The sequence below is a fragment of the Chiloscyllium plagiosum genome, chromosome 19 (genome assembly GCF_004010195.1).
Source record: "Chiloscyllium plagiosum isolate BGI_BamShark_2017 chromosome 19, ASM401019v2, whole genome shotgun sequence".
Taxonomy (NCBI): Eukaryota; Metazoa; Chordata; class Chondrichthyes; order Orectolobiformes; family Hemiscylliidae; genus Chiloscyllium; species Chiloscyllium plagiosum.
This window is the reverse complement of record NC_057728.1, coordinates 16023297-16035540: the sequence shown is the minus strand read 5'-3', so window position 1 is coordinate 16035540 and position 12244 is coordinate 16023297. Positions and strand designations below refer to the sequence as shown.

The following is a 12244-nucleotide window of genomic DNA, read 5'->3' as shown; positions in this document are numbered from 1 at the left end:
AAGAAATCCACAAGATAGTCTGCTTCGTCAAAACCTTCCCTCCATCTCGAGGTCAGAATTAAGAGATTCGATGATGATTACACACTGTTCAGCACTACTTGTGATACCTCAGATACTGAAACAGTCCACATTTATATGCTGCAAGGCCCGAACAACAGATTTGGGCTAATAAAGGTCAAGTTTCATTGAGCTACACAAGTGCAAGGCAATGATGTAAATGCCATTTTGTTAGATTGTAGCTGGAAAGATGTATACAGTTTTGGGTGCCACATTCTAGGAAGGATCTAAAGTGATTTGCAAAAGAAGTAAATGCAAGGTTGGAAAAACATTTTGATATAGTGAGTAATTAACACTCCCTTTAAGTTTGGTGGAAGCAAGTTTAATTGAGGCACTCAAGAGAGTGTGCGATGATTATTTCGATAGAAGTAATGCATAAGTGTATGGGCTGGGTGGGGAAGAAGGAGATTGGTAGGAGAAAATGATACTTATTTGAAGAATTGGTGCTGACTTGATGGGCTAATGCCCTCTTTCTATACCAACAAGAGACAATTTAACTATTATCCTTTGACATTCAATGGCATTACTACCATTGAGTTCCCCACTACTAATATCCTGAGGGTGTCCAATAGCTAGGAACGGAACTTGACCAGGCATATAAATACTGTGGCAACGAGGGCAGGTCAGAGACTAGGAATTCTGTGGTGAGTCACTTAGCTCGTGTCTCTTCAAAGCCTGTCCACTATCTATAAGTCAGGATTGTGATGGAATACTTTTCACTTACATGGATGGGTGCGATGGGTCACATTGTCAAGGGCAATTAAGGATAGTCAACAAATATTGATCTTTCTAGTATTGCCACGTTTCCCACGAAAAATGTTCATGCTGCTGTTTTTTTTTTATTATTGTATAATCTTGTCAATTAACATTTTAATCACATTAGAAAAGACAGGTTTTTATTTTCTTTCAGATGAAATGGGAGCAATTCCAATCAGGCAATTTCCAAAACACGTTGCAGAACTCCATGCAAATAATGGATTTGCTGAAGAATTTGAGGTATGTTCTAATTGTATTTTGTGATTATTACTTGTTAATTAATTAATTAAAGAAAAGTTGTAGTTAAGTAACAGCCCAACCCATTCCTGTGTCACCCCATGCCCTCACCCCAAGAATGTTTGAGGAAGTGTCAGTTTGTAACTCCAAGATTTAATAGCATACTTGGTTTTTCAAAAATTCAAAGCACCAAAATCCTTAACATTCTCTGAAGAATTCCAATGAATTAATTGTACAAATGAGTTTGTTTACACAGAAAATTGGAATGCCTTACTCAAAAATGAGCTCAGGTAATTTTGAAGAGAAACTTAATTAAATGCAGAGAGCTATACAGAACTATGGAGATAGGCCAGGCAGTGTGATTAATTTTGATTAAAGAGACATGCTGATACAAACCCATGAGCTGAATAGTCTCATTTGAGGCTGTAACTTACCATAGTTTATGAAAACATTTCTACTGAAGTCTAAAATTGAATCAATAGATGAGAGTCACTTTAGGTTTGATTATAAGCAAACTGCACCAACCAACCTTCAGGAGAGAAGGGAAGAAGTACTAATGAAGGGGGTAAATGTTTTATTTTATTTGGAAGTTTCTACAGATTCTTGTTTAAAGAATGAAGATCAAACTATTTCAAGTGATGATCATGGTAATTGATAAACATGTTAGTTAAATTTCATGTCATTACATTGTTAGATTTTTTTAAAAAACTGAAACATTAAAATGCTGTGAGATAATAGCTTACAAACACTTAACAAGATGTCTCTGTTTGCTAAGCAGGGCATCACCTCCAATAAAATGACAGAGGAATGATGACCTGTCCTGTAATTCTATAAAGTTTTTCCAAAGTCCAAGAGTCTGTTTGCACTTATGTATGAAAGTGAAAAATATGCAGATATGCAGATGTGGTCTGATGTGAAATACTTCCAGATTGGGTAGAGCGCATGTTAGCTATTGTTTAAAAGTTTCATGGTTTTTGTTCTTTAACCCAAATCCTCATTTCTCACTATGGGCAGCATTTAGTGGTACTGATGTGAGCCCTATCCACTGTTTGGAGAACTGGTGGGAGCTCCATTGTTGGCTTTCCATGGGTGGCTGAGAGCTATTCCCAGAATGAAAGCATGCAGATATACAAATTAAGAGCAAGTGAAATTCAACACTCCTCTAATCTGCTCCACCGTTGAATCAGATCTGGACACATCTGATTGTCCTGAACTGCTCTTTGCTGGTTACCCTGATACATTTTGACTCCCTTGTAAATAAAGAATCAATCTACCTCTGCCATAAAGTTATTAATTAACCTGTCTCTCCTGCACTCTGTGGTAGAGATTACCGTGGAGTCACGATCCTTCAAGAGAAAAAAGAATTCTCCTAAAGTGCATTTCATTTTTCAACAATGTCCCCTAGTTCTACTTTCTCCCATAAGGGGAAACATCCCTCAGCATCTGCCCTCTCAGTCCCTTCAGCACCTTATGTTTCAATAAGTTCACCACTTACTCTTCTAAGTTCTATTAGATATAGATTCAACCCATCCAACTTTTCCTGGTAAGGAATTTATCCAGGTCCCTCCCTAGACAGCATCTTGCCTACCATTGAAATAGTGTGGACATCCCATCCTCAAGCTGCTGGCTGCTTTAGTGCTAGCAGCATCATTAGGAGTAATGGGCACTGCTGGTATACCACCCAGCTGGTCAGCAATAGATTGTCCTGAGATGGATGAAAGAGACAGTAAGGGAGTAGAGGGAATGGGGAATGGCTGACAAAAAGGACAAGGGATTGCCTTTGAGTGGCTGTTACTCCCTCACACCCAGTTCCTTTGAGCAAGCACAGAGTGTCATGGAACATGATACTAAGTCCCCTTGCATTGCTGGTAACATTGTGATCTAATGGGGCCCCTAAATGGTTCTTTAAGGCTGTTGAAAAGCATCAATTGGCCTCTGGATGGGCAGGCACTCTTTCCCAGCCTGGACTTAATGGGAGGGAAACAGGATGACAGTGGGACTTCTATCCAGCACCCTCTCCATTTCCAAACACACCTCCAAGGGATGGCATTAATTTTAGCCTTATATTTGCACCATGGTTTCATTTTCAATACTTGCCATCACGTGATCCTTCGAATTTGATTTGAATTTTAGCCAATTCTCTTCCTTTGATACTATTGGCTCATGCCCACTGAGATATAAATTAAAGCAATTTGGGCCTTCAGTGCATAAACCATAACTGGAATACATAACTGGAATCACACCCCTTGGTCTCTAGGTGAAATGCAGCATTCTGATTCATTTCACTCGTATTGCCTTAATCACTCAGATAATCAGATGTTTTATGCTGTGAACGGTTTAGAGTATTTGTGATTGATACTTGGGGTTTTAATGATTTTGCATGAAATGTACCATTGTTCGAACATTTATTTTGTTTTGAAACTTCAAAAATGTGACTGAATACACATTGCAAGAGAAGACCGAAACCAATGTGCATTTTTGCATGTTAAGTTTGAGCTTAATTTGCAACCTTTGATGTTTATTAACAGCAAGCAAAAATTCAAAGTCATTATACAGAGAAGTAAGATTTATGATCGGAAACACAGAATAATAAGAATGAAACCACACAACAGTCTTTTGCTCAGTCTCGTCTTTATCTATGTCTCTCCCCTGCCTAATCGTCTGCTTCTTTACCTCTATCTCTATTTTTGTCAAATAAACTCCCAAAACTATCATATAGAAATGTTAGCCAATATTTTTCTCTCTCTTTCTGTGATGCATTACAATGTTTTCTTTCCCCTAAAAGAATAAGTAGATGAGTGAACAGTAATGGGAATAAATGTCATTGTTAATTAGCTAACCAATTCTGTTTAATAGAAATTAAATATTAATAATAAAGTAAAATAAGGCACTTTAGTGTGTACAGATATACATGTCTTATTTGCTTCAACCTTTCATAGTTTCTGCCTTAGAGTGTAGTTATCCTGCCATATTGTGACATCATGATACAGAAGGTGATGGAATAGCTTAAGGATCTGAACCTGGTCTGTAGATTTTGGTTTCAAACAATCCACAGAAGCTGCTGAAGCCTTTGTAAACTATGCAAGCATTTATTTCAGTTTAATGCTCCTCTCATACTCGCTACAAGAAGTGGAGCTCCTGTTTACATAGCAACAACACAGTAAGGAATAATTCCCACCCAAAGTTATTTACTTCCTATATTAAACCAGTGGTAATTTTATAATGTTCTTGTTCACTTACTCTCACCTTATCTACAATGCATATCTAATTCTTCAATGAATCAAAATAACTTACTTAATAATCTTTTCATTTGCTTACATTTCCAATTTAGAACATCTTTCTCTCTATGAATGTACTGGTTCTTTAGATCATCCTTTTAAAATTCTTTCAAGCAATTCTCTGCATCCCCACTAACTCTCCAATAATCAGTAGCCATTTCCTGCTCCTTTGATGATGGTTAATTATATGTTAAAGATCTATAGTATTGATGATGCTTTTTATCAGTTGAAGGTCTTGCAGTGTGGTTGTGGTGTCCCTATTTCTGAGTCTGGAGGCCTGGATTCAATTCCGACCTGTTCCAAAGGTGTATTGTAGCATGTCCAATTGGGATAATTAGTATATACATGGCCATGTTTCAACACTGGGCCAAGAGGTCCCACTTGAAATTTCACTGATTTTGTTTTCTGACATTAAAACAAAGGAATTTCCAGAATTCTAAATTTAAAATAAAATCTGATCAATGGCTATGAATGAAGCTCACTTAACATTTGAAATGTATATATTGCATGAATGTTTATATTTCCTCAATAAACTCATTGTGATTCATCTGTGGTGTTCACTATTTGCTGTGGAGTTTGATTGCTGTGCTTTTACATTCCTTCCCCTTCATAAGAAACTGAAAGCATTTTACGAGGTAAGACACATTGTTTTCGCTTTGTTAGTCCATTAGTAGATTTTTAGCACAAATATTTTCCCATTTTATTTTTGCTCGTCTACGTGCTTGCTCTCTTTCTGATTTACTTCTGACACATGCAGAGGGGCTTATTCTTAAGATCAAGTTTCAATTGCCAGAATTGTATATACTCCTCTGCAAAATTTGCATTTGACTGATCTCACGGCATTTTAATGTGCCATGCAAGTAAAGCAATTATTGATGGACAAAACTGCTCTCTCCCTCATGATACTGTTAGTAAATATTATTCAGGAGGAGCTTTGATTCTCCTTGTGCATAAAGGCACCCTGTGAAAATCACTAAATATTATGCTGACTGAATACCTTACATTTTCTACTGAAGTATTAAAAGATATTTTAAAATTGGCTATGATCTCTTTAGAGGAAATTAGCAGGAGAGGTATTTATAAGTGATTTGTGATTTCATAGTATCTTGAGGCCACTTGCAAATTAGTTAACTGGTCAGTAAAAGTCATGTTATATCATATCTCAATCAACATGCTATTGCAATAAGCAAGGCCTGCATTTCTGAGTTTATATTGCCACAGAATATAATTTTATACTAAAGTTCTTTAATTATAATTAGGATGCAATTCTTTAAAACTCACCTCTTCAAATATAATTATTATGGTATATATATTTCAATGCATTCCCTATTGCCATTCATCTCATTGCCACCTGTAATCTCCTTGCCTGACCTCAGTGCTACAAATGCATTCCATGATGGCAAACAACCTCCCAGGGTGATGGGAGTGGGAGAAACATATTGGTTGAACAATGTTTAAATGCAACAGGCTGAGTGGATCTGTCCTGTTTCATATTCCCATGTGTCTAACCATACACAAACAGTCATAGTGCAACTGGGAAAAATGGAGAGTGAAAGCATCTGGAATCATTGCCAGTTTCAGAGCATGGATCATAGAACAGTACAGCTCAGGAAAGGGCCCTTTGGCTGAACATGATGCCAAATTAAACTAAACCCTTCTGCCTGCCATCAGTATATATCCCTCCATTCCTTGCATATTCATGTGCTTGTCTAAAAGCTCCTTAAATGCTCCTATCACATCTGCCTCCACCACCATCCCAACAGCAAGTTCCTGACACCTGCCATTCTCTGTGTAAAAACACTTGCCCCTGCACCTTTGAGATTTTTACTGACATTTACAGCAAAGAACTATGGTTATGTACTAACTTCGCCATTATTTTTAAAGAAGTGCTTGCAATGCCTGTACCTAGTGGATTGCTGTTGTGATTTGAATGTTATAAGCTAGCAATTTATTTGAAAGTTTGCTTTGACAGTAAGCCGAATTCATTTTGATTTTAAATGGAATTTATTTAGCCAAGAGACAACTTTTAGCTGAGCCGTACTGCCTGGAAAAACCACAGTTCAATCTTCATTGTGCTAAGTTCGTTACCAGGGCAACAGAAGAGGAGGGAGAGGGGTGTATCTACTGTACAGCTTAATGGCAAAATTTAATGTCCTCTTCCACGGTGGGTACAAATATAATCAGAGGAGCCTGCTGCTTCCCTCAATTAAATTTATGGCAAAGTCTTTTGAACAGCCTTCCCAATTGAGGACCTTAAGGACTACTTCACAACATTGGTGGTACTTACCTAGTAATGGGCTGGGGACCCACCATTCTGGAAGCCAAAAGCCTGGCACAGCTGCATTTGCTTGGAGGCTCCTGGGTGATCCTCCGTTCAATGCCTGACCGAGAGACCCCTTTGAGAAGTGGGAGGTGTGGCACTGAGAGCCAACCCCTGCCTTGTTACCAAATACCACAAGCCACTGACTCCCACCGCCACAACATCAAGTCATGCCATTACTCAAACATGGTGGGATCCATGGTGATCCTAAGCGTTGGGTAGAAATAACAATGATAACAGTCACCACCTCCCAGGTAAAGCTGCAAAATGTGAAGAATTGCCAGCCTTCAATTGGCCAGCAGCTCTGTGACTTTGGCAACTCCAGTTGGACCTCTTCCTCACATCACCACATGATCTCCCGTCCCTAACAGTCATCTTCCTCTCCACCGATGGACAAGCAGTTTTTGTTGCCAACTCCAATACTTTTCAATCTAATGAGGGAAAAAGTTTGCACAAATGGGCAGAGCAACATTATCTTTGGTGCCCCTGTGATTTCTTTTTTTTCCCCCATGGGTCACACAGAACTGTCAGGAGACAAACAGTTCCTATTCCTGGAGTCAAGAGAATAATTGGAAGAATTGACAACCATTATTAGGTAATATTAGAGTTAAGTCACTTGTGATGCCCCCACAACTGAATTCCTAATGTTCATTGGAAAACTGATGCTTGAGTTTCAACTACTTGAGGAAAACTAGAAGGATAGGTCCCCTAGTAGGGTTCTAGATCCTCAGGAATTGGGGAAAAGACAATAGGAATGACTTTATTTTAAATTGAGAATTTAATTGCCTTAGCTGTAGCTATTTTATTCTCTTATCTAATATGTATTTTCACTTTTTGCAGGAGGTCCAGGGATGCACTGTTGATTTAGGCATCACATCAGACAGTTCCAATCACCCAGACAACAAAAATAAAAACCGCTATATAAATATAGTTGCTTGTAAGCCATTTTGATTGTTCTACTATCTCTGAGTTATCACTAGTTCTCGGAATTATCCTGTCTCAAAATAATAAGATCAACTCAGGCAGAAACTGCACAATAGAAATTTGTCCTGTAACTTCATAGGCCAAGATAATTCGACTTTGGGGTGGGGGGTAGGGTGCTGGCGGGGTTGGGAGGGGAAGAATGCCTCTTTGTCCTCCCACCACAAGGTTGCAGAATATAAACCTTTATCATCTTTATGGACGCTTTGTAACAAAATAAAAAGCAAAAAAAGGAAATTCTGAAACGATCATGTACAAAAATTCAGAGGTGAGAAGTCTTGTCTAAGAACATCTCATCTCTCCTTTCATTTAACAGAAAGTCATGAGTCACGTGGACTTTGGCTCTGTTGGTTGTCAGTTTTCCTACCTCAAGAGTCATTACAAACAAGGCCAGTTCTTGTTACCACTAGACCTACACCACTGTACATAATAGCAGTAAAGAAAAGGAACTTTGATTTTTTTTCCCCCCTTTTACTTCTTACCCTGAGAAGACCAACTGCAGTGCTAATGATTTAACATATTGTCAGGTCATTGTTACAAAAGTGAACTATTAGGATTAACAGACAATGAACAGAGATTAAGATGGAAGTGGAAGTCTTACCACTGTCACTATTTGTTTCCTAAAGCAACAATTACTCAATTGTGATTTATAATTGCATTCTTTTGCACTGTTCTTTTGTCAATTTTCTTTTGGTGTTCTCAACTCACCCTTTATTCTAATTGCTGTGGATTGCATGGAGAAAATATTAACATGGACCTAAAGTAGACATTATTGAAATAATCTTATTTATACTTTACCAAGAGAGAGAGCAATATGACAAAATATGCTCAGATAGAATCCCTACAGTATGGAAACATGCTCTTCAGCCCAACAAGTCCATACCAACCTTCTGAAGAGTATCCCACCCAAACCCATTCCCCTACCCTATTGCTGCACATTTTACCCTTAACTAACACATCCCTGAACACTATGGCAATTTAGCATGGCCAATTCACCTAACCTGCATATCTTTGGACTCTGGGAGGAAACCCACGCAGACACTGGGAGAATGGACAAACTCCACACAGAAGTTGCCCAAGACTGGAATTGAAACCGGATCCCTGGCACTGAGAGGCAGCAGTGCTATCCCTGTGCCACCCCTTGCAATGTACTACACTCTTCCTTCACTTAAAATAGATAGCATGTTAAAATTTAAGATGATACATGTACATAATTCTCCAAAATATATAATGATTGAACCAAGGCCAAAAGTACCTGAAGACTTAACAGGTCAGGTTGCACAATTGCCTTGTTTTTAAAGCAGTAACCACACCATAAACACTCATGACTGCTGCCAGAGTAATGTACATGGGGGAAAAAACTGTCCTTTACATTACTGGGTGTTTAATAATATTATTTGATGCGAAATAATTACAAAGACAACATTTTTTGACTTCCTTCCTACAAACTTTAAATTCTGATTTCTCTTTCTGCCTGAATATGTCCTTCCACATCCATTAGCTTGGCTCTGCTCTTTCAACTGATTGTGTGACTACCAACTCCACTTAAGTGTTGAGACTGTGAAATGCATTGATCTGTGTAATCAAACATCCTGACTCACTGTTCCACCAGTCGTTTCTGTAATATTGACAAACTTTCTTTTTGACTTTCACTTTGAGCTGTAGGAGGAACTTGTCAAAGGGAAATTTCTTCTGCTTTCCATTTATCAGATTTCCTCTTTGATAAACTTTTCCTCCAAACCTGTCCAGATATGTGAGTGCACCTAGTCACTTTACAACTCCAATCACATACCTCTCCGTATCAAATTGGTAGTGTTTCACTCTAACCTTTTGACCAGCACTGAGCTCTAAGTTTCATGCCTGGTGCATTATAAGTTACTGAGCTGAAAAATGTGTTGCTGAAAAAGCGCAGCAGGTCAGGCAACATCCAAGGAGCAGGAGAATCGACGTTTCGGGCATAAGCCCTTCTTCATCAATTCTCCTGCTCCTTAGATGTTGCCTGACCTGCTGTGCTTTTCCAGCAACACATTTTTCAGCTCTGATCTCCAGCATCTGCAGTCCTCACTTTCTCCTAGTATTATAAGTTACCTTCACTTTGTCTTACTGAATGAGCTCACCATCTGTTCCATGTTGTTCACCTTTTGAGTTAGTGTTTAAGTATTTCCTAGGATAAGGTTCAGTTTCTTTACATTTGACATGCAAAGAAACTAAACCTTATCCTAGAAAATACTTAAACACTAACTCAAAAAGTGAGCAACATGGAACAGATGATGGGCTCATTCAGTAAGACAATAGAAAACTATCTAGCCTGTGTCAGAGGGAAGCAAAGAAGGTACCACCTCATTTGTCACCAAGCAAAATACTTCTGCAAAGATCTATTCACAATCAGTACCCTTCTTTCTGGAGCACCATTTGATGGCTGGGTGAAATGTGGTGCTCGTGCAATGAGTTCCATTGAACGTAACATTTCAAACTTTTCTGAAATAAATTGGACCATTGTTTTATGCCAACACCTCTGCATCCCATTACTTGCAAATTAACTTTTCAAAACCTTAATCATTTGTATATTAGACAGTTGGAGAAAGTGAGGACTGCAGATGCTGGAGATCAGAGCTGAAAAGGTGTTGCTGGAAAAGCACAGGTCAGGCAGCATCCAAGGAACAGGAATCCTGAAGAAGGGCTCATGCCTGGAACATCGATTCTCCTGCTCCTTGGATGCTGCCTGACCTGCTGCACTTTTCCAGCAACACATTTTCAGCTATATTAGACAGTAGCTCAACTTCTTATAACTATCAACCAAAGCAAGGTATTCTTTCTCCTCCATTTAAAAAAAAAACATTCTCAGTTTTTGTATGAGAGACTGAAATTAAAGAAATACTTTACAATGTTTCCCCTACTCTTCAATATTTCCATCAACTATTGGATATTGAAAATGGCTGCTTGCTACTACTATCAGACAGACCATTTCCAAATATTCTTGATAAAGCTCCTCTAACAACCTTTCTCTAAATCTTAGCAAAACCAAGATTCTTAAACTCCATAGGAAATTGCCTTGAACTGCACTCAGTTCATTTTGTTTCTACATGTGAATTACTCCTGCAATTTCTCATACTCTCTTTAGGACAATCAATGTGTGATATGATTATGTTCATAAAAGTACTCAATATACTTACAAGTTTCATCACTATCTCTCTGATAGGAACTGGCATGTCATTTTGTAATGAGTTCACAAGAGTATCTCAGTGGCTAAACTGATTCAGTCTCCACAGGAAGTCTCAAAAGAACATTCTCATGTACACAGGGACATAGGAACAGGAGTAGGCTATTTAGCACATTAAGAATGTTTTGCCATTTAATACAAGCATGGCTGATCGAACACTTCAATGCCTTTTACCCAGGTTATCCCCATAACTCTTTGTCACTGGGAATCAGAGTTTTGTCAATCTGCACATTAAACATACTCAAATACTAATCTTCAACAGATAGAGGGTTCCAATGATTTACAATGCTCTGACTTTGGAAAAAAAAACTCACTCCCCTACTTTTATTTTTTCTTCCCTAGTTCTACACTCCCCAATCAGGGGAAACATCTTACATGTATCTACCCTGTCTATACATTTTAGGTATTCTGTTCATTTAATGAAATCACCTTTCCTGCTTCAAAACTATAGAGAATGTAGGCTACATTTACTCAATCTCTCCTCAGACAGCCCTGCCATCCTAGTAACAAGTCTGGTGTATCTTTACTGTACTCCTTCTTTGGCAACAACATTATTCCTGAGGTAAGGAGACCCCAAACATGTACATGGAATGCTAGGTACAATCTAACCAAAGTCCTTTACAATTGAAGCAAGACTTTGTTAGTCCTGTACTCAAATCCTTTTGCAATAAAGGCTAACATTTATGACCTGCATGTTAGCCTTCAGTCATTTGACAAGGATCTCAGGTCCCTTTGCACATCCACACTTCTTACCACTAAAGGCATACTTTGCATACCTGTTCCTCTTACTAAAGTAAATAACCTCACAGTTTCCAACATTATGTTCCAACTACAATGTTCTTGTCCACTCACTAAGTCTATAGAAGTTCTCCTGAAACTGCTTTACATCTTTCTCATAACTGCACCCCTGACTCTCTGCCCCACCCTCCCAAATTAGCTTTATATCATTGGCAAACTTGAAATAGTAATTTAGTCCCCACTTCTAAATCATTGATGGATATTGTGAACAGCTGGGGCCTGATTATTGATCCTTATGGTACTTCAGTAGTCACAGCCTTCTAATTTTTCCTCCACACTACTGCCTAACTGTGGTAGAGACACCATTTTATTTTTTTTATTTTATTTTTTTTTTATTTAACCCCCACACTACCACCTAAGTGCGGTAGTGCTTATTTTTTCCCCAGCGCCCATGGTGTGTGTGTGCAGGTGTGAGACACAGTGAAAGACACAAAGTGAACGAATCTTTATTCAATTTCCACCACCAGGAAGATAGGAAAACACCCGACTGGCCAGTGACAAACACTGCCCTTCACATCAAAGGGCAGTGCTGTGTGATTAAAACAGTGAAAGGGAGGGTAGGATCTAAATCAAAATAGAGTTGGAGGGAGAAATAAT

General features: G+C 38.5%; 1 protein-coding gene across 3 annotated transcripts in view; it reads left to right on the top strand.

The window, feature by feature from the left end:
- The window catches only part of ptprz1a (protein tyrosine phosphatase receptor type Z1a), a 264158-nt gene that overhangs the window by 216280 nt on the left and 35634 nt on the right, over window positions 1-12244 (top strand). For 2 of the 3 annotated variants that reach the window (XM_043709179.1, XM_043709181.1), the window contains exons 15-17: window positions 968-1053; window positions 4943-4963; window positions 7489-7585. In XM_043709179.1, the coding sequence (XP_043565114.1) occupies window positions 968-1053; window positions 4943-4963; window positions 7489-7585 (204 nt within the window). The remainder of the gene's footprint in view (window positions 1-967; window positions 1054-4942; window positions 4964-7488; window positions 7586-12244) is intronic. The other variant, XM_043709180.1, reaches the window with a different exon arrangement.